This window comes from Rhea pennata, chromosome 2 (assembly GCF_028389875.1).
Source record: "Rhea pennata isolate bPtePen1 chromosome 2, bPtePen1.pri, whole genome shotgun sequence".
NCBI lineage: Eukaryota > Metazoa > Chordata > Aves > Rheiformes > Rheidae > Rhea > Rhea pennata.
The window spans coordinates 95,798,146-95,821,999 of NC_084664.1; the positions used below are offsets into that span (position 1 = coordinate 95,798,146).

Consider the following 23,854-nt stretch of genomic DNA (forward strand, 5'->3'; position numbering starts at 1 on the left):
CATCAGTGGTACTGACTGCAGAGGAAGCCAAGTATTAAATGAATGTAAACCCATTCTCCCAAACTTTAACAACTCATTCATTAGGCTGCAAGCCAAAACCATCTTCATCTGATTGCCACTGTTCAAACCAAAGCAGGTTTATGATGCGACTGGAAAGCTGATGCCTCTGAAAAGTGAAGTTTAAAGGAAATCCAGGCAACGCATAAAGCTAGTCTAGCAGAAGAGAACGTGAAGCGCCCAGCAGAAAAAAGGCAAGATGGTGATCAGGCACGGTTTACTCCATGCCAGAGTATAACTTGATCGGACTGGGTGCTAAGGGCACAATTTGGACACTTGGAAGTTCAAAATCTTGTGTCAAACTGGAAGTCAACTTAAAACATATATACCCATTCCGTGCAAACAGATATTCTGGAGATTTCCTTTCAAATCAAAAGAGTAAAGAATATACATGCTACCTAATACATAACATACCTGCACATATGGAAGTTTGCATTCTGCAGAGCCTGACATACCATTCTCACAGCCTCACTAGAGGAAATTTAACTACAAAGCGTAGGATACTCTTTTGTTACATTCTGCAGTATCATAAAATTGCCTCTAAAATTCATCTTCAGAACTAGTGGCTCTGAATCCTAACTGTGGGGAGCTTACCTTCATCTTGTGCATCCGAAATCTCTGTAGCAGTCTTTCATTTAACCCTCAAATGAACTTTGCATTTATTGCTTTATCACCAAAACCCATTCGTATTAGACTGGATTTAGCATATTCAAAGCAGACCTGTCTTTCGTCATGATGTTTTGTACCTTCCATTGCTTTGCAATTAAATGAGGATCTTACACAAATAAACAATCAACCAATATTAATAATGATGATTTCTTTAAACTTCAGAATCTATTGAAACTGTCTTTTCAGAAGCAACGATTTTACACCAACCAAAGAGAAAATAACTACGTAGTTATATGTAAGAGTGCTTTTAGTCGTGGTTTGGTCTCTCAGAAACGTGGCCGTGTTAATTGAGTGTAAGTAACGTGGCTCCTCTTACGCGCGCGCTGCAGCCTGTATCCTGCCACAGCCTCTCACGCTGCCCGCGTTGGGAGCAGAGCCCCAGGGGCGATCCACGCGGGCTACCCGCAGCTGAGGAGGTAAGAGCCTCGGAGGAACACCAACACAGAAGGGAAATAAGGGATGTGAATCAGAGACATCCAAGCGAGCTAATCCACACAAAAAGACTAATGTGTTTTATACTGTGGCACTTGGGCAATCAAATGATCTGCTTCTTACCTGACGCCTCAGAATACGAAGTAGCTACTGCTCCCGCGTTTCAGCAATACTGAGCAGAGCAGCAACCACACTCAAACTGAACCATGCTAGTAAACTGGAAACCAACACAGCTGAAAGACTTAATGTGGTCTGAGAAAGTCTCAAAGAAAATACAAATATATCTGTAACCTACCAATTAAATGACTAAGAATTTAAATTTGTTACGAAAAGAAGATCCGACTTTTTCTATAAGCTATTTACTTCTGCACTTTAAAAAATAGTTCAACACATACCAAATCATAAAGACGTTTAGGAAATTGTTTGAAAAAGAAAGAAGAAACAAAGGCAAGTTATGTATTACATAACATTCAAAAGTGGGAATTTACAGTCACTGATTGTGTTGCTTCTGCACCAATAATATTTCTTATTTGTGTTCCTGACTCTACTGCCTACATCTTCCGTGATTTTAGAGATAGGAGCCTTAGCTGTGCTTCAGTGAATCAGTCTATAAAATCTTGCAAAAATGTACTTTCTTAACAATGGCTTCACAAGGCTTAACAATAGCAAAAAGTCCTGTGCTGTACTTTAGTCTTTGATAATATAACGGAAATATTCACCTCAAGCTTAATAATCTCCAAACTTCTAGCATCTGTTAGGGATAAAAGGAGTCTTTGACAACTTCTTTTCACTTACCTTTAGCTTTTTATTCTTTTTGTATAAATGTTCTTTCTTTACTTCCAATTTATGTTGAAGACACTGCATTATACACTTGTTAATTCACAGCTATGTGGCTGCACAGAGATCAACTGCTTCGCTACTTCTAGAGGCAATACCAAAACTGAGGGAAAATCTCAGTTCCGGAATGCTAACCATCCTGGGCCTGGAGAGCTTCCAGCTTGCACGACGGTGCGAACTTACCAGGCCCACGGTAAGTTACCAGCTTCCACACATCTCAGAAAGCTGACAATAAGCAAAGAGAATGCAAAAATTCTGATTGGGGGGGGGGAGAAAAAAGACTATTTCCTTTTCTCTCTCTCTCTGCCATTCCTTTACATATTCTGTGAGGGCACGAGGAAGTGAGCAAAGCCCTTTCGCTCTTCTGCTGATAAAGTTTCTGCTGTAAGTCCTCTTTTTCTTAGTTGGTGAAGTATTTTTTTTTTGTTTTTTTTTAAGTGCTGTCATTTTAACCAGATGTCTAAAAGGTATCTTCTTCATAAACTTTATTACATCAAATAGGATTAAGCTGCCTGGTCCAAGAGAACAAGTAACATGGCCATTGGGCTTGACACCTCGCTTTTCACAGAGCAGAGGCACCAGGGCATCTCTTGGCTTTCCTGTCTCTCTCATTTGTTTTGTTCTGCTTTTCTATTGGTACTACTTTCTTTTTTATTCTGCACTCAAAACATGACACAACAAATTGCTGTTTCCGAACATGACTTTGTTCACCTCTAATTTCTCTACTGCACTTTGCTTATGACTTGCCTCTATTTGCTGCTTGAGTTACCGCACTAGATTGCTGTCTGCACCATCCCAGTTGTGCTCTTTTGCTGTGCACAGAGCAATCAGGTTTGTTCTTCCTTAGCGTTCACTGGCAAACTAGACAATGTCTTGACAAAATGATCTCAATGGTTTTGTTTAAGTAACTTTCAGAACTGCTTGTCTCAAAGCCTACATGTTATTATAACATCTACTCTCTTTCACTCCCTTCTAATGTGGTTGTACTAAAAAAAAAAAAAACAGGAGAGAAATAACAGGGAACAAAGCAAAACGCCAAGCTCCCTTCCCTCCCAGTGCCACTCTGGGAAACATGTAGTAAGGAGCACCACTCTCTGCCCCTACAGACCAAGGGACGGCACAGTTTTCATCAGCTCAGTAACCAAGTCACCAAGGAGGAATCACTCCACTGAGTGTTTCCATGAAGAAGTAAGGAACATAATTCTAGGATAAGTCTAATAATAAGTCTAACCTGCAATGTAAGCCCAACAGGACTGACATTAATCATATTACACTTCTATTTTTTATTAAATTACCTCCTTAGACATCATATTGCCTCCTGGATGTTAATTAAATACTGCCAATGATATTTTCCCTAAAATTATGTTTTTTCCAATGTGTAAAAAAATCATAATTACATAAACCACAGATACAACTATGAAAATGTTCTCAGTCAATACACAGCTTTGAACAAGATCAACTCAAGTGCCATGCTTAATTTTAAGTACAATTAGACAGGATTTCAAAGTCAATGACCAACAATATTTAAGAATCTTACTTCAGGTGCTAACTTCAGGCTTCTTTAGAGGGTCATAAGGTGGTCACTCAGCGTTTTAGAGATTAGGATGCAAGTCAAAGAATTTGGGGCACTCCAAATCATCTGAAAATCTCTGCTAGGAGGCTTAATTTATGCTTAAACGCTTTTATTGTTGTGGGTACCAGTTTAAACATTCACAGAGTGGACCCTTAAAAACCATTTGATCTGTGTGTAAATCACAATTAATTAATAAAAAAAATGGGAAGTTTTGACACTGAGAGGCTAAAGTAGTCTGGTAAGTTATGAGCTGAGTGTATGCCAACAACAGTCCTTTTGCTTGCATACACAAATACTGGTCCATTCCATAAGGTATGGATGAGGAAAGTATGGGCTCAGGATTTATTTCATACTGCCTGCAAATACACGATCATTTTTCTTGGTGTTTCTAACAGAACACTAAGCTCTGTGTTGATACCTAACCCATCAAAGGTACTGCACTGGCTGACAGAAAAGAACAGGTTCCCTTGCCCTGTTTCAAGGATTGTATCACACCAAGTTTTCATACTGGAACGACTGTTTTGTTAGTATATTTCTTCTTTTTAACCAAAATAGTGAAAGTCCTACTACACAATCACCAAGAAAGGTGCAGCTATGCCAGTAAGTGGTTCCAGTAATCATGATAGTAGTTCTGCTAATCTCAATGAGGGTATTAATTTTTGCAAAGTCATTAGCAATATTAATTGCCTCTACCATCACAGCATGATAAGCCTACAGAAGTAGTGTATCTCAAGTTCACATATTAAATATAAATGAACAGAAAATGTATAGTGGTGTATATACATTGAAAAATCACAACCAGTACCTCTACTAGTAAAGGAGTCTCCCCATATTTAAAAAGTACTATTTCACAGGATAAGAAGATTATACAGGTTGGAGGGAACCTCAGAAGGTCAGCTTGTCCACTACTCTCCCCTTGTTCACAAATCCAGTCATCTTACAGTGGTCATTTTATCATCATCATTTTATCATATTTTATCACAATCTCAATTGTTATGAGACTGATTAACATACATAAACCCAAAGATACGCCAAATACTTTTGTTGAAGTGTACACTCAATACACTGCTTGCATGCTGCTATAGGTCTTCACCTTACTCAGCCTCCTGGACCAATCTATGTACCAACGATATACTGTGCGGCTATATGGAGAATGGCATGTCCCAGGAATCCTGTTTTTCTATTTTTAGTATTACAAAATTCTTTTTTCCTGTTCCCAACTTCCACCATTAGACAAACAACATCAGTAAACTTTGTGCATACTTCATCTTCTTCATAGCAAAAGTAACAAGCATCTCAACAAAAACAACACAATCTAAAAATGTTCACTTTGTTCCACATGATGCTTTAGCATGCCTACAGACATAGCTGGTATTGCTTTATATCTAAGTCTATTCCCATGCCATTTATAGGCTTTTAAATAAAAACACTGTAAGAAATGCCCGTATTGTTGGCTACCAAAAGTAAGCAATAGTTAAGAGCAGGCAAATGTTGTTTAATAATGTTTAGTACAAACCGTAATGTTCAAAGTGTACCATCTACTATTTCTACTAATTCTATATTAACACCTGTTGGTTGTCATTTTGAAGATAACCCTGGGGAAAGGGAGCAGTATTTCTTGCCTTTGAATAACATTTTTCCTGAAACAATAGGCCTGGAACGTGAAAGATTTTCACTTCACGTTTTTCAAACTAGCACGAGGGAGAAGGAGCTGATGTGGGAGCGAAGAGGCTATTTAGACTCTACTTCTCAGCACCTCTGTCACTAACGTGTAGGTTGCAAAGATATACTGAAATTGAAAGGAAAAATAACCTTTTGGACCCACCAAAGCTGAGCTGAGATATACAAATGTTCTACTCGCATTAAATCAAAATATAAATGTTTCTTTCCCAAGAATCAAGAATATATGCAACCTAACACAAAAAGTAAAACAGATGATAGTTTAAATGTGCAGCCACAGAGAACAGCATACGCTGGGCTACACCTCAAATATGAAATGAAATACCTTGGAATCATCAGTGAGAGCAGGCTGGATTAGCTTTATAAATTGAGCAACAACACTTTAGCATGCGCTAAGTGAGACACCTTCCCCGCAAGGCACCCAGCTTGGGCTTATCAGGAAGTTCTTCTGTGATACAGTTTCACCCCAGACGTAAGCGCCTGCCAGCTCTTCCTTGCCTTGGGATAGGTAAAGAGTAAACAGCAAGTTACAGTATGTGGCCATCTTTATGACTAAATCTTCTAACATCATGACTACTCACATCAAGATAACTTTGACAGAGAGAATTCTGAGGGGGCGGGAGGATATAATTACCCTCCACTAACAAGACTGAGAAGGATCGTCTTTGTAACGATATGATCTCACCTTGTGCGTTTAGCTCCTTGGCTTGGGTGAAGAAAGTAACAACCAGCAGAGCCTTAGTCATAAATACAGCTTGCTTAATGAGGAAGACCATCAAGAGCAAACAGCAATAAACATTTGACCTCTGAAGTAACACCAGAGCCTCAGCTGAGAAATGCAAATATCCATATGTGAAGGGGAACAGAATATAGTATTTCAGCACATCTGCAAATAAATCTCTGACCAAAATCCAGAAGTGAAATGGATGATTTTTTTTCCTAAAAAGAGTTAACTTCCTACCCAGCACAAAACATTAAATGAAACATGACATTTGATACTGATTGTGATTTCCTAGCATTATGTGCATAAAAAGCAGCAGAGGCAGAATCACTGTGAAGCTGCACAGGGCTTGAGCACTTTGGTGAACGACAGAGGAAGAGTAACTCAAGAACAGCAGAAGCCTTTCACAGGACTGATGGTTAATGCCTAACTACTCGCACAACGTGTCATATATGAACATTCAGGAATAGCATGCATTACAGCTTTCATTTAAACTTGTTGAAAAAATTTAAAAATATTTATTTTGTAGCCCTCTGAAATTTATGTACTGCTCTGCACTATAGCCATATGACAATAATAAATGTCTTGATCTACACAGAAGCCTTTACACTGAACACAGAGCACGAATCACTGCCTAAGCACTCTTAAGGTAAAACACATCAACCGTAGCAGGTGGAGAGACAATGTTTTGACAGCTAATGTCACCTGCAATCTAAATCTGAGAAGATCTCCTTTGCTGGACATGCCAAAGACATGAAAACGATTAAAAAAAAAAAAAAAAAAAAAAAAAAACTAACAAGCTTATAGTCAAAGCCTAACTGGAAACCAGTTCTACCCAGTTATCCAAGGAAGAATAATGGTTATACATTTAAGTATAACCATTTAGAGAAAGTATGTTGCCAGAAATTAAATAAAAAACCTAAGGAACACCTGGAAATCCTCCTAGAAGGTCAGACAATGTCATGAACAGCTTCACAATTAAATTACTTGTTTGCAGTTTAAGGATGATCAATTACTTGTTTGCAGTTTAAGGATGATCAATTGTTATTGATAAGTTAGGATTTGACTAATAAATCATACATAATAATAATTAAAGCAGCTTCTGCCCCTAATGCACAGAAGAAGAAAGGCCATTAAAACAAGATTACAAAACAGCAACAAAATAGCAACTAACTTAAGGATTATCAGCAAACAGCAACCGCTATTTGGTCAGATCATATACTGAATATAAACTCCCCAAGAATTTCCCTCATGAGCCTCAGTGGAATAAAGTAGAAAATGAAAATAACAAGATACTAAATTCTTTTTGCACATAACAATGTTCAGACAAACCAAGCTCCTTAGTCATATTCTCTGCACTGCTTTAATACAATCTTCCATTTGAAAAGCAGGGATCCACTGGAACAATTTCCATACTGCTTCTAGCAAGTATAGAGAGAGAAAGAGTACCAAAGAGCTCAAAGCAAACAACCATGCTATTAAAAAATATAGAAGAGGAGCTCTGGTTAAGAGAGTAGGAAAAGTCTTACGCACTAGATCTTTCCTTTAAGACTAAACAGCATCGCGAATGTGACAGAAGCAGAAGTTGGTTTACTGGATATCTAGAAAGCAGGAATGTCCTAACTGCAGAAGCTCAGTCTGGCGCTCTGAGGGTGGGAAGGATGATCCTCCTCGATGGTAGCTTTGTTCCTGCATCAGTGGAAGGTCCTTGAAGCCAAGACCACTGAGCTACTCAAAGATCTTCCCTTTCCTCATCCTTGCCTCTCCTTTCCCACATATGCACATATTCCCTCTTTTCTCACTCTCAAACACATACACAAATGCACCTTTCAGCAGTTTCTTGTGAGAGACTCTGTCCAGGTCAGCCCGCTGCACCCAGCTTCCAGATAGTGGTACTCCGCATCTGTTTCAGCATCCATTTATAAAATGCACTCTCCCTTGAGAAGGAGGCCAAAGAAAATAGACAACTCCCTGAGCTAAAGGAGTATCTGGAAAGTATGAAAAACACACTCATTACTCATGTGCAAGGCAGACTACGAGGAAGCTAGCAAGTCAAAAATTTTGCTTTCCACAGCTGGCTTGCTCCCAGTTCACATCTGCTAAAATTAGCAACCTATCAGGTTTACAAAAGGTACGCCCTTTGAACCAGCTGGTTTGTTAGCTCAGCACCCTCCCACCGCAGAAATGAGCTTGTTCTAACTTCAGACATTAGAAACTTTAAAGAAATTCCTCTATTCATTAAACCTGTGTCAACCTCAAAATTTTACTTTGTCTAAAAAGAAGACACTAATTTTACAATACACTGTAGCCATGTTTTGGAAGAGCCATTTTTCACTTACTGTTAGGAAGATTCTCTTTTAACAAGTGTTTTAGAATGTTAATTTCTATAATATCCCTTTGAAAATGACACTTACAGGTTGAAATCTCTCTTTCACTGAACCGTTACTCAGAAAATCTGCTATACTTGTCAAAAAAAAAAAAAAAAAAAGGCAAAATACTATTATTTTAACACCAGACTGATGATGTTATAACTAAGTTTTCAGAATAGCTTTAAAGGATGAAATGTTCAATTTAAAATTGTAAATCTTGTTTGCCTGCCTGTCAAAACAATACCAGTTCTTGTTGTGTCTAGCACCAGCAGTGCATTTACTGAGCAGATTTCAGCTGGTAGAAGTCTAAACTAAATGTACTAACCAAAGAAAATTAAAATAGAAATAGCAGATACAGACATGGACTCACAATCCTGGAGGAATACAGGAGCCACAAAACACCTGTGGTTAAGCTCATACTCTAACATTGTTTCTCAGAGCATTAAAGGACATATGAAGATTTCAGTTTTTATCAATTTCCCTTCACTAGTAAAATGAGGACATTAAAATTTACTTAACTGCTGAAGACAAAAGCAATGAAAAAAGAGGATTAATGATATCAGAGATTATTCCTGCTCCCTTTGCAGTCAGTGGAACTTTCTCACTGGCCTTCATGTGCACAAAACCATGCATCAAACGTGCTTGAGCACAAAAAGAACGGACTTTCCAAGTCATAACTGTTATTATTCAAAGTGTGCCACACACCTTTAGTTTGAAGACACCAGAGACCTTAAGAACAGAAGGAACCTAATGGAAATACGAGATCCTGTATCACATGAGCTACAGATACTCATAGTTCAAGAGTTCCTGCATTAAGCCAGTCACTGCTGTTTGAGCTGCTGTAAATTCTTTAGAAAGATAATTCAATCTTGATTTAAAGTCTTACAGTTTGATGTACATAGAACTGTTTAAATAAATTACCTCTTGCACACACGTACTGACATATTCTAATGTTGGTAAAAACACTTTATGAAATCAGACATCAAAACAATGCACAACTGAGTCACAAGAAATATTATTGCTAGCTTGTAGTTTCAAACATTTGGAAAGTATAAGGTAGGTAGCTCAGGTATACACCAACAGAAAAAGTAGAGACTAGCTAATCCTCTCACCGGCATTAAGTAGCAAAAAGGACACTAACGTAGCTTGTGACTTTTGAAGATTATATACTTCCATTTAGAGCAACTATATTTTTAGCCCAGATGGCTGTTGAAGATAAGCACAGAAAGACAAAAAAAATAATATGAAACTTTGGATCTTTGTTTTTTCTTGTCCAAAAAGTAAGGTACAGTTTCCTACAAATATGAAATATAAATAAAGTATTCTGGGCTAAGGACAGTACCGCAAGCAGTAAAGAATCAAAAAAGATCACATTCTTGCAAACCTACAAGAAAAATTAAAGGAAACATCTGTAGATGATGAGATCAGCCTGAACTTGTAAATCAAAATGTTTTAATTTTCTTAGTTCCACATTTCCAGATTTTTGTTTGATCCACCCCCCTTTCATTCAGCTTCCTATTTCCCTTGAACATTAGGATGAAAGAGCACAGCATTGACCACAGCTGATGAAATATGCTGTGGGGTACATCACCAGCGTGCAGTGATCCCCCACCTGCTTTTTGGAGCAGAGGCAGGAAGGGGACTCAGGAATGCCTGCGGGGAGTGGAGGGGAAGAAAGGGAGCAAATCCGTCTGCTCCTTCAGGGCTAGATGGCAGGCACATCAGAGTCATCTGTAAACTGGGACGCGACAGCATTAAAAGGGCATCAATCTTTTAAGGTAATATATAAGGAACATTTTGATTAACTAGAGAGAACGCTGGTATATTAATAATACTGAGGTTGAGAATCCCTCTATAATTTTGTCAGTAACATGTATACATTTAACAAGAGGGGCGATAAGGTAGAGCTTGGAAGACACAAGATATGAAATTTGTCTGCAGTGAACCTGTAACAGAATCTACACTTCTGACTCAAAGTCCCATGCTTTCATTTAAAATGCCAAAATTCTTCACCTAAATCCCACTGCAGTTCAGTTTTCTGGAGAAAAAATATTCCAATTAAAAAAAAATAGTAGATGGGCAATTGATGCTATTTCGGTTACCTCTCCTCCACATCAAACTTAAAGGCCTGTAAGTGTAAGGGAAACATACGTGCATGTGGATTCTGCATCTCAGAGAATTTTCATTGCTGATAAGTAATCTTTCCTTTCTTTATTCCTTCTGTATATAATAGTTCAAATGTGCATTCACACAGTAGGTGTTTCCACATAGTTATCATCACGTGACGTGTATCAGTGGACGGAGAGTCTCACAGTCCTGCACGCAAAAAGCAACCACAGAATCACTTCACCAAATGCTGTGAGAACCCTGAAGATTTCAGAAACAGATTAACATCTACTGAATATGTGGATAGGAGCTTTGGACAGCCCTATGACAGATGTTGAAAATAAAGGTATATTTTCAACAGTGCTACTGAAGCTGCTTGGACTCTTCTGGAGTCCAAATAAGACTTTGAAATGGTTCAGTCTTTGTGGTTTCTCAGCAAATAATGACACTCACTGAAGAATGAGATGTAATGAATAGTATTATTTAGGTGAAATTTGGATACTATCTTAAGGAGAAACTTGTGGTACACCTGGAAAGGAACTCTTATCATCAAGATAGATCTGTCATATGGGCTTGGACTTTAGAAATCCCCCATTACAGATCAAGAAGCGAACAGCTAAGCAAAGGATCTGAAAGGAAGAATCAGACAAATACACATCATGCTCAAATTCCACTGTGCAGTACCTCCAACACCAGACAAAAAGCTTAAAGAGCTCCTTCAGCTCTAAGGGACCTGAAAATGATGGGGTGAGAAAATACAGAAACTTGGCTGATAAGCAAATGATACTCAAACAGTTATTAAATAGACCTTAGAATAGCTTAAGGCAACACCTGATGCCTTCAACTCAAAGTATTCTGAAATAAACATTCACTCTATCAGAACTGGTAAATTGGAGAGGACCAATAGACACACTGATCTAAAACTTAACTGCTAGTTTATTCTTTTCCACTATTTATGAGAACATCTTTTCTGGAGGTGAGACCAGGAGTGCTCTGACTACCAGAATACGGTTCCTGGTCCATGCTATGGAGTGCAGCAGCTGAAGAATAGGTGGTATTAACTAGGTAAATCTTCTGATCTTTTGGCTGATTAAAGTTGGCTGTGATTGCCGAGGCAGCAGGATAATACAAAGTGTGACCCCTAATAAAATACATTGAAAACAGGCAGCCAGAGGGACGACTGCCAGTCCTGCAAGGAGCTCAGGACTTCATCACTCTGGAAGGGGAAAGGAGAGGAGTCTAGCAGATGGCTGTGTGCCATTAAAAAGACTGGAAGTCTGAGTTCAGGATGGATTTGTTATATTGCCTGCAGCTTGCAACGACAGTCAGTAAACTGTTTAGAACTTTACCTATTGAAGAAGCAGGTAAAGAAAGTCTGTTTGCCTCCACATCTCCTGGAAAAAGTCAAAATCATGAGTAGAAATTCCAACAAGAACAACAACTTATACAGGGAGATGAATTCATACCTGACAAACAACCATGACAGTTTGCAAGTCTAAACTGCAGTGAAGCTGAGGAATCTAAATATTTTCCTCAACCATCCCAGACCACCTTCGTCCTTAAACTCAGAAAACAGAGTGATCACTATCAAAGAAAAGCAGAGTAAGGAAATCCATGTTCCCTGTGATCTACTCGTTTATCACTGATCATTTTGGCTGGGATAAAAAATAGTTTTCCAAAACGAAGTCGCTGAGTCCAGAACAGCACTCCCAATGGAGAACAAGACATCAGGATTTGTGGGTAATGCAGAGTATCCATTATATCATGTAAAAGGTCCACCTCCATACTGAGATGACTCTGTAGGGGACTTGCTACCCACTCTATATGGTCTTCGATGGCACACTGACAATCATACACTGGCTGTCTCAGTGTGCGCCTCAGCATATGACCTCACATTTGACTTCCAAAATGAAAGGGATTTCTCAGTCAGGGCTATGCCTGACTAACGTAGAAAAAGAGAGGCTTGCTGTGTTTCTATGAAGGATAACCAAAGTAAGACAGTAACAACCATCTGAGCTACTGCCCTTGACAACTCTGTTGTCTGTGTGGTGGAACACAGCTGCCAAAATGGAGAACCACACTGGCAGAGACACAGTCAGAGAGCAAATCTTGGTGTTGCTGGAGCTTGTTACCAACTTTAATACTCTCAACAGTTTTGGAAGTGGAGATGGAGACTCAGGCAAAAATCTAAGCATTGCAGGTTCCAAGTATGGAGATATTCAAATTAGTACCATTGGTCCTAAAGAACACGCTGACAGTTGGTGGAGCTTATGTAGCTAGGACCCAAGCTGTTGTGACAGATAAAGAAGAACTGGTGTGATGGATAAAAAAATAAACCATATGCTTACAGTGCTTCATATTGGCCTTCAGTGGCTGAATTGGTTTTGGGGATGACCAAATCAGAAGCCTCTGTGGTAACCACAAGGATCTGAGAGGATTTGACTTTATCAGTCTGGAAGGGAGAAGACAGAGAGACCTTCTTGGGATGGATTTCTTAGGAGGATAGACTTTAGTATGTGAAAGACAAGGGAGTCAGATTTGGCTGACTACTCTCCAGCCCACAATACCCACTAGGTCCCACAACAGAGCTTTCACTGTCTTCTCAAGGAGAAATTTCCTGTAGTTAAGCTCAGCATCCCATCCAAGTTTTAAAGAACATCACATAGAGCACTCACTGGGAACAAGACCTGAACTATGGCACTAAGCATACCTTGCATGTGTGTCAGAAGATGAAATTCAACCCCCACAGCAGAGTGTAAAACAGCCTTTAGAGATGCCATCCAAGCTAAAGAGAAGCAGAGCTGCTCGTACTGAAAATTCATAGCAGCAACTGAGCAGTTGAGAGAAAATGAAATGATGCCAAGAATTCTCCACCTCACATACTCATTTAGTAGGAAGGAGGGTAGAAGTGACCATCGCTCCTAGGGAAAATGTTTCCAGTCTCAGGTGACAGAGCGTATGTATATCCACACTCTGAATGTATTTGTGGATTACCACTCCCTTCTCTCAAAAAACATTTGTCTTCCAGTTGCAACTTTATATGAAATACCTGATTTCACCAAATTTAAAAACTGTATCTGCTCATTTACTGTCTCCTTAGTGTTTAACATGGACCTATTTCAATTTGCACTTAACTGGAATACTACTGCTCATGGAAAAAATAAGGTATGTTAAATACAACATCTTTTTGCTGTCAACTAAGTTTACTTACAATTCCACATATGTGTAAAATTGTCACCAACCAGTGCACACTAGTCAGTGGAAAAACCCACAACGAGTAAAATTCTGAAAAATTCCTCCCTACAATTATGCTATACCACTGACAGTTCCAGTACTGACAGAATAACAGCTAACTTGTAATAAATTCCACAAAATTACATTCCCTGTTCATTTCAGATGGGAAACAAACAAATCTGAAGTGGTCTATATGAACTGAAACATCAGAAATGAGTAAGAAGGAAGTGTACAATCATACTTCAGGTGAATCTTTATACACTTTATACACTGAATTTAATTTAAAGTAATTTATGTATGTGAGTATGTGAGTATGACCACATTTTTCTTTACTTTTTAGCTCAATATATGTATTTTCTATCTTTCAGAGGCTTTCAGACTCTAAAGCTTCACATACATCATTTTATTTACTTCATATTATCAAGAATGCTATCTGTTTAGGCATTTAAGAAACAAAACTAAAAAATGGCAAAGGACATTTCTCATTGAGAAAGGAAAGAGAAGCCTAATTTTCTCCATTATTTCTATATAAAATTCATATGTAAATATTTGTTTTTCAACTGCCAGTCATATGAATTTAGATTAGAAGCCAAAAATTAAGCTATGGTCTTTTTGACAACTGAGATTTTTAAAGCTGAGTGCTACCATCACTTAAAAATTTGCAATCTCATACTTTTCAGAGTACATCAGAAGTTTACACTAGAGTAGTTCTGTTCATTTGTGCAGGATGATGAACACGTTACTGGGGCATAGCTGAGAACAAACCCCTGGAAAATAGAGGTTAGTTAACCTTCATTGTGAGTATGTCCATCACAGAAAAAAATCCAGAGCAAGATTACCTCTGCAATATAAACAACAACAGCAGTCAGTAATGCTTTACACATCAAGCATTTATGTTTGGATGACAACAAAAACTTACCTATGTTCCACTAAACAAAAATGCATCAATACTCTATTTAGTAGGTCTGGTTTGTTGAAAAGCCTCTCTATGTTTGAAGCATTGCTTTTTCTACTTAGTCAATTATTTTCTTCTCCTTCATCTTCTACAAATACATAAGGAAACATCATAATCTCGCTGCCCATAAGAGGCAGTTTGTATCAGATCTTCCCTTCAAAAACCAAACAAATCACGAGCATTTTTTTTTTTTTTTCTCCACAGCAAAAGCCTACAGACTACCTGAATAGGACTATGTACCAGGAACACCTGAGTACTGCTGTTTCTTCACCTACCGACTGTGTGCTTGACAAATATTGGTAGCCTGGGCCATTTAGCATCTTCATAATGTTTGCAAATTTATTCTTTTCATCAGAAGTGATAACAACTAAGTAAATACCACAGTAAAACAGAAAATCTAAGCCACATTTATACGGTGCTGAACTGGGAACCTGGAACCAGGAAAGAGACCTCTCAGTTATCAGTGGCAGTTCTCCTAGACCATCAGCTCAGTGTGCAATGGTGGCCAAAACAGCCAAAAAGCTTTGAATATCATCAAATAGGACAACGAGAACAAGATAGAGTGCATCATCTTGGCACTACAAAAAAAAAAAAAAAAAAAAAAAACTGACATGTCTATATCTTGACTACAGCCTGCAATTCTGGTTCTGCATCTGAAGGAGGACATAGAGGAGCTGAATAAGGCACTGAGAAGAGTAACTGAAATGATTAACTAGGTGGAGTATCAGCTGTATAAAGAGAGACTAAAAAGGCTAGGACTCTAGTCTGGAGAAAAGAAAGCTGAGGGGGGGATATGGACAAGGTTTATAAAATCAGCTGGAGGACAAGGTGAATATAGAACTGTTATTTAACAAATTGCACAGTGCTTCAGCTGGGGGACATCTATTGAACCTAGCAGGAAATCAGGAAAAAAGATAAATTAATGCACTTTTTTGTGATTGATAGTGAGCTTCTGCAGTTTGCTGCCACAGAATGATGGAGGCAGGCAGTATTTGCAGGTTATAAAAAGGATTAGGCAACTTCATGGTCAACAGGCCAATAAACATCTAGCTACTAAAGGAACTAGGCAGACATCCTAATCCAATGACTGCAGAGAGCGTTAAGCAGAACAGACTGCAGGAAAAGGCCAGCCCAATGTGCCATCCATAAACAACACGTCCTATTGCCTCCCACTGGTGAGATCCAGTAAGTTACTTCTTAGGTTCTATAATCTTCAAAAAGTTTTGAAATTCACTGTATCAAAAGAAACTCTGGTTCCAAGACAGAGCATCGACAATTTACAGTATGCTCACAGGCCTGTCACAGGTCAGAAGGACAATTTGCTATCCAGAAAGGTGAACGCCTGCCCAGACCAAGACAAAGAACTGAAATGTAGTACTACAGTGGTCAGCCAGCCTTGAAATACAACTACTTTCCACCAGCTTTCTAAGCTCTAACACACAGACTTAATCTGTCACAGGTCATCTGTTTCTTAAAATAACCTGAATGATAAGTTTCCTTTCAGCATCTGCTAGAAATCACCACCTATTGCCTGTCATAGACCAAACACGGTTATTAATGATTAGCTAAATCATGTTATGAACGCAACTGTTAGTACAAGCTACAGTCAATAATTTTGGCACATCTTTAGCACTACAGCTTCAGCAGTCTCATCAAGGTCAGTGCAACTACTCAAGTGGTTAAAATAAAACATTCGTGTCTCAGGAAAAACTGAGGTGTTACAGATCCCAGCACCTGATCTACAGATACATATTCCCTGGGCCACATCCAACGCCTAGCCCAGTGAAGTCTCTTCCCTGTTGAAAGAAGACTTTGGATCAGCCTGTAGAATCACAGTGTGTTTTCTCTATTTCGTTTTGTTTTTGTTTATTACCTCTCTGTTGGTCTTCTGTTCCATTAAGTTGTTTTTGTGCTTCCTCAATCTTGTCTGCAAGAAAAAGAAGTCATTACTGAAATATATATGAAAAAGCAAGATTTCAGAAAGTCATTTACTGAAATCTGTCTCGAAAAGTCTGTTTATATTTACGAGTAATACCATTCATACATAAATATGCAGTACATTATGAGTAATACTGCTATATAAAATTTTATCATGTTTTACCAGCAATGCTATTGACATGTTAAATTACACAGAACTGCAGAAAGAAAAGCATTGGCATGGGATCTGCAGTCAACAGCTAATCCCACAGTAGTTTCTTGCCATCTATAATAATTTATGCAGTCAGGGGACTCTTCGGAATAGTTATTATTGTGCGTTACTGATGCACAGAGTATTTTAATATGTTTTTGAAAAACGCTGTTAGAATAAGACAATGCAGTATTCAACACGGTAATACAAACAACAAACAGAATTTGATATCTGAAGTGATGGAGCCAGTGCTCGCACACAGTAGCTGTGGAGGATGAGCAGCAGCCCTGTGCATATTCCCCTGTGAAACTACCCACAATTTGCACAGATGCAGCTGGACCAGAAAGAGGCCTTTTTTAAAAAAGAAAAAAAAAACTGACTCTGCTCTTAACAAATATCCTGCTGCCCTCAAACACATTAGCATGGGAAGCAGAATGGTTTCTGCTGCTGCTCCACAGAAAATCTCATTTGAAGGGTGAACTTTATTCGATAATCGTGTGCGTAAAGGAAGAAGAAAGAAAAAGGGCAATTGGAACCAGTAAAACCTTGAGCTCCATTTCTTTCTGGTAGCAAACAGTCCTTTGAGGGGCTTCTGGGAGAAGAGGTGGTGCTGATGAGAAGCAGCAGCCACAGCACGAGCTGAGCTCCGCTTTAAACTATGGCCTGAGAGAGCAAGATCTGAGCATGGAACGTGGCGTTCAGATACAAGTGATCATTTTCCAAAACACCTCTGAAAGTTTCCAGGTGGTGGTTATTTAGAAAACTAAACTGAAAGAAGGGAATATAACAGGATTTATCCTAAAACTCTCTAACTGTATTAATGCAAGTCGGGAAATATCAAGACTCCTTGGCTGCTGCATTTGGAAGGACTATAGCTCTGCAAACTCCTCATGTCTCTCTTTCTGGCAGACTTTTCCCTCTCCTTCCCATACAATGCTAGGTGCCTATAAAATGATCTCTTAAAGCAGTGGTTTTAGGTGACTTCACTACTATTTCTAAGCTTAATAAAACTAAAGGAAGTTGGAACCATTTGTTTTTTCAGTAATTCTCTCAGTAGACCTAAAAAACCATAACTAAAATAAATCCCTCTCATAGGTTTTAAGATGAAATTCTATTCAGCTTACTCCAGTTTTGTATTTCTGCTTTTCAAACCTAATACCATATCCCCTTTTCACATTAAAACTAAAAATCTCCTCTCCTGTAAGCAGTCCTGGAGAATGCAACACAACGACTCACAGGCGTGTTGACAGGGCAAACTCCCGAACTTGGAGTGAATTAAGCAGCTAACGAGACTGGTCACCGCCACATTTCTAAAAGCCAAACTTCTTCCTCTGAGGCTAATGAGATGTACACACATATTACATACATATTTAATATAATTTTATATTCAGCTTCTTCTGTACTGATTTACTTGCTGCTGGACACAAACACAAGTAACTCAAAACCAGAACAATCCTCTGCTAGCTTTTTACCAACCCAGCTAGGCAGACTTACTTTAAACAGCGAAGACATGATCTTTAACATCTTCCTGTATTCAGCTACAATTCAAATATTGTCTTTATCTATACATAATTTGTTATTATTTAAGAAAGGCTGACAATGACAATTTCTTACAAAAAAAAAAAAAAAAAAAAGACACCTTCAAACATTTCAACTTCATTGGAAAAAGATGTATCTAACCATCTTACACTATTTTCTCCCAGATTACTTATTTACAGAAAAGTGATAGAATAAACTACTTACGAAGTTTCACGATAGTTGATAAATTACATCAACACACGGAAAAAAACACATCAAAGAATTAAGCCTGTAAACTAAGCTGTAAGATTTTCCAAAAAGCAACAGGCAATCAAAAATGTACACTGGCTACCAAACTCATTTCCCCTTTGCTTAGAAATATATCTAAAACGTAAGATACAATATTTATCTCTTGAGAGGATGTAAAAGAATCATCATCGTAATCTAAGCTTAGGTTCAGAAACAATTGCAATGCCATCATTGAAAGAATTATCCGCACATTTCACATCATAACTACAAAAAATTCATGGGTTTAAATCCACAAGCATCATAGCTTACAGAGAAAAAAAAATGAATTAGGGAAATCAGGAAAATTAAGTATTTTGAAAGCACGCTACATTAGATAGCCAGAAAGATTGTTTTATCTCCTTAACTGAATTCTCTCTTCTATTTCAAAAAAAAAAAGTGAGTAACCATCAGAAATTCCCAACCACTTGTACATCAGGCTGCAATCCTGAACAAAGAAATAGAGATAACAGAAACGATAACTAGGCAAACCTATGCGTGGTACACAGCCAGAAAATCTCACGCGCTTCCTGCGCCTCCGGGTGTGCTTTCCCCAGTGAAACCTAACTATTCCAGATAGGTCTCACACCTAGAGGCGCAGTTCGGCGCAGAACAGTTCTGGCTCTGCGCAGGGAGAAACCCGGGGCTGGGCAGCGAGGGCCGAGCGCGCCGCACGGAGCGAGCAAACGAGCGGTCGGAGGCCGCAAGGCATCAGAAGAGGCGCTTTGCTCACGCGCTTGGCGAGCGGCGCCCGGTTTGAACCACGTAGCGCGACGCTTCCCAAGCTCCTGCGGCAGCACCGCGTGGCTAAAGCCTTCGCCGAGACCTGAGGAGGGGTTTCCGGCGTCGGCTTGCCAACGAGGCGCGGGTACGAAGGCGGGCCGACCCGCCGGACGCCGCAGGGGGAACCCCGGCCTCGCAGGAGCCCTCACCAGGCGGCTGCCTGCCCTGACTGCCACGCTAAGCCACGCGTGGGCCCGCAGCAGCGAGCCCGCGGCGCGCGCGCCCAGTGCGCTCTGCGTCGCTCGTGTGAGTTAAAACCGACACGCAGCTTCCCTTTGGACTCTTGAGAGCTCGCAGACGTACCAAAAATAACTTGCTAAATAACGTAACGTTTACATCGTGTCGTCATTTCCCTCTGTCTTTTGTCTCATTAAATTAGCCCTCTATGACACGTTTTAGGGCAAACATTTTTAGATTTCACGTACCATACTCTTTCAAAATTATAATATAGATTCCCTCATGGTACAATCCTTTGAAAACTTTTTTTTTAATATATTTTCTTTTAATTAAAAATAAAACCCTTATACAAAAATCAACTGCAAAAACTTGGCACAGGCTGAAAATTGCAAATTCCACAGTTATTCAAAAATACCATTAAAAATAATATTATAATACTATCTGATCTAATACTCACTTAACTTTGATTTAGCGTTATTTCAGATCTAAACTCACAATACTGAAGATATCGTCCTATCTGGAATTTTACAAAGCAGATGTTTCTTTACCACTGGAACGCTATTAAGTTCCACCAGGGTAAGAGAAAGTAATTTAACTAGTGGAAATATCCAACCCTCTTTGTTTCTCATAAAACTATAGAATTGCATAGATTTTGACTGCTAGTTTGCTGTAAGACCTATTAACATTCACAGCTTCTGGTAGACAGCCTTCTGAAACAGCACACGTCTAGAAGCAGATGATAACAGCTACGTGACAGATACACTCTCATTTAAGGCAGGACACATCTCACTAAGTGCTTACTAGAAGGGAAAAAGCGGAACAAGAACGAAAAAGTAATTTGGTCACACGCTCTGCCGCGTACAGAGGAGAGATTAGGCATGCCAACAACCAACGTAAACCTCTAAGGTAGGGGCCCATCCGGCAGAGGCTTTGAAACTCTCTCCTAGTTTGGGAACCTTTTATAACAGTTGCAAATAATTCCTTGTGAATTTTCAACGCACGTGCTCTGACGTGCCCCCGTGATGGCTGGCCCCTACCCTGCCATCGAGAGTTGGCGTCCAGCCACTCTTCCCACCAACTCCTACCTACGAGCTATTGCTTCCTGCTAGCGGGAGGGGAATTGAACAGGGGCAGATTTAATACAGAGAAGAATGTGCTTGCTCTATAAATATGTAACTGTTACAGCAGTATTACAAGTCATGAAGCCAGCTCTTGGTTATCTGAGGTAGGCGCACATCACCAAAAGATAAAACAAAGTATAAAACATGCATGTGTGTTATACACATGTATACATACACACGCATATGCATGTAGATATTTATATGTATGAAGTAAAACAAGACGACATAGGTACAATGGAGAAAAAAAGAGATGCGTGACCAACTGTGAAATGCAAGTATTTTTGAAAAAAACACGCATCTAACTCAAAGAACCCTGCGAAAGCTGCAAAACAGTGTGAACCCAGCTACAGCCTCCAGCTGACTGTGAGCAGCCAGCTTAGGTGGTACGAGGGGGATACTGATTGTATTAAATCCATTCTCTTGTAGCAAGACATTTCAAGGATTTTGCAATAACTGTGCAATGCTGCAATTCATGTGCCTAAGCTATGCATGCAACTACCAGGGGAGGACGAGTAGAGAAAGCGTGAGGAAACGCTCTTTTCTACATGGTGGCACGGTGGCAAAACAATGCTTTCCACTTCCTTAGGAAGTGGAAGTAGGATGGTGGCTTCCACCACCATCACACACGTCCAAATAAGCAGAATTTTACCTTTATCATGCCATTTGTGGCAAAGAAGAGCTCTTTTTTTTCTGGTATGTCAAGCTTCAGCATGTCATTGCCCAATACAGCTCCCCAGCAAACATCGGTTTGTGGAAATATAACCGAATTCTTTGTTCTTTTAAATATGCAACTTAAATCTCCTTCCTCGTGCTCCTTAAAAGGACAGTTTGTACCGTAAAATATGCTTGTTGTTTTATATACCTCCTACCATGAAAGCTGATTAAATGGATTCTACTAATTTGAGTTTGATAAGGTAGTGTTGTGGTAGATTTTTAAGGAAAAAATAAAGCACAATTTTCACCAACTTCACATACTCTATTTTTGATCTGGACAGAGAGAAATAACCTCACGGATTTCAATCACATATATTATACACAACACAAATAGAATGTAATGCTAAAAAAACCCCCCTTTTTTAGAAACATAATGTCAGCATAAACAAACATGAATATTTTATATGTATTAGAAATTTAACAAATAAACACTTTAAAGTATTTATTTAATAAAAATTACAAAAACTTTATTATTTATTAAATACTTCAAAGTATTTATTTGCTATGGTCAGATATAAAAAAATTAAAATCTAGGAATTTCAGTAAGAAAAGGAGAAATACTGAGATGAGCTTGTCCCGCTGAACAAGTCACTTTGGTAAGTCTGGAAAAGACCAGTAGTTACTCACCAGTACTTAATGACATCTGTTTTTCCCTGTAGGGGGACAACACATACAAAGAATGGAGAAACAGTCATTGAGGAGTGCTACTTTTAAGCCACTGGGAAAATATACATGATGGAGGTGTTAAAAGCTCATTCTCCTTAAGCAAAATGTCCAAACACTAATATTTCTCATTGAACATATTTGCATACGTGTCTGTATCGCCGTAAAAAGGCCTTTTTCCCTTTTGGCTTCTTCATGAAGAAGCTCCTCTAAAAGGAAGAGGAGTTTCATTTTTATTTTTTATCTCACCCTCTGAGGATAATTGGAGAATTAGCAGAATTACACACCACTGTGGATGATGAGACTGGACTACTTTATCAAAATTTGTAAAAAAAAAAAAAAAAAAAAAAAAATCTCTATTTTGCTTGAAAGGCTGAATTTTTATATTCAAATATTTAACCAAAACAGCTAGAAGGAAAATGTCAACATTTTTTTCCTTCAGTTTAAGGCAAGGAAACTCACAGACCTTATGCGTGAGTCATCCTAAAAATACCTCCAGGACAACAGCTTCAGACAACAGTTCCTCTTGCTGCTTTTTAAAACACCCACTCTGCCCCATCTTACTCCATCTGAAAATATTTGAAAAATAATTTAAAAGAATAATAATTTAAAAGACTTTGCATGTTTTTCAGTGCAGGCAAAGAAAGATATAACTTTAATGGCCTTTTTCTTGCATTGATCATCTATACCACTAGCAGAGAAGAAAACTGCAGTGACAAAATATTCTGCAATTAAGGTGTGTTGACTCGATCAGCTTACATTGGAAAATATTACTGAAAAGGGAGGCGGGTGCGGAAAGCTGTGCGAACCCTGTGGACCGACAGCGCGCTCAGGCACGAGGCAGAGCGACCCGAATCCTGTCCTCATGAATTCAGCTGAGATGAATTCTCAGACTTCTCCAAAGTAGCTAATTAAAGGGGGGGAAAAAAAAAAAGAAAGAAAAATCCGGTCTCGTCTCTGTAAGGAATTCATTTGGTTAATTCAGCCTACCCTTCCCCGCGCTGGCCAGACCTAAGAAAGCGGAGACCAGAGCTGCGAGGGGAGCGCCAAGCAAAGAGCCGAACGGCGCGTCGAGGCGAACGTCACCTTTCTGTCGAGCTGCTTTACCAGAGCGACGGCGCTGAAGCGAACTCAGTGGCAGGCAACGTGAGGAGGAAGAGGGAAAGAGAAAAGGGAAGGTGAAAGAAGGAAGCGTTTCTCTTTTTTCTTACAATCTCAGGTACTTGCCAGTGTCAAAAAAAATACATCCTGCCCTTGGAACAGGAAAGAGCGATGGTTGCAAAGTCCTTACAGGAGGATGAGCTAATCTCCGAGCGAGTAGGTGTAAGAGTTGGCAGAACTGTAAACCAGTTATCTTGAGGATTGCTTTGATGGTCCAAAATTCCCACCGCTGCCTTCCTGCTGCAAAATTAAAACCTGCAAAGTTGGCCAACAGCAGCAAAAGATATATAACAAAACCTATATGACAAGGCACTTTTCTCATTCAAATTTAAATCTACTTTTAATTTAAAAATCATTCTTCTCTCCCCGAATATTTTACTTTTCTAATTTAATGAGGACTATCCAAGATTAAAAGGAAAAGATCAGCTGAGGCATAAAGCCATGTTTTCTCTTTAATTTTGCAGCGTGGGAACTTGACACCGTTTGGCATACAGTCTGTTTCATGGTTTCTCCGTTCCAGCCCGGGCCTTAAGGAATCAAAGCACCATGGCTTCGTGGGTTAGCAGACATGGGCTGGGCTTGATAACTGATTGCATGGATGCTCCCAGCCTACCATAAATGAAAGGTAAAACAGATTAAATCTCAAGTTTGTCAGACGTTACTGGGTTTGA

The 23,854-nt window shown here is 39.1% G+C and overlaps 1 protein-coding gene across 4 annotated transcripts in view; it reads right to left on the reverse strand.

Annotated features, from left to right (window-relative positions):
- Positions 1-23,854, reverse strand: part of HIVEP1 (HIVEP zinc finger 1) — a 121,106-nt gene that overhangs the window by 31,984 nt on the left and 65,268 nt on the right. For 3 of the 4 annotated variants that reach the window (XM_062569973.1, XM_062569974.1, XM_062569972.1), the window contains exon 3: positions 16,507-16,560. The exons of the other annotated variant lie outside the window; for it this stretch is intronic. In XM_062569973.1, the coding sequence (XP_062425957.1) occupies positions 16,507-16,560 (54 nt within the window). The remainder of the gene's footprint in view (positions 1-16,506; positions 16,561-23,854) is intronic. 4 annotated transcript variants of the gene reach the window in all.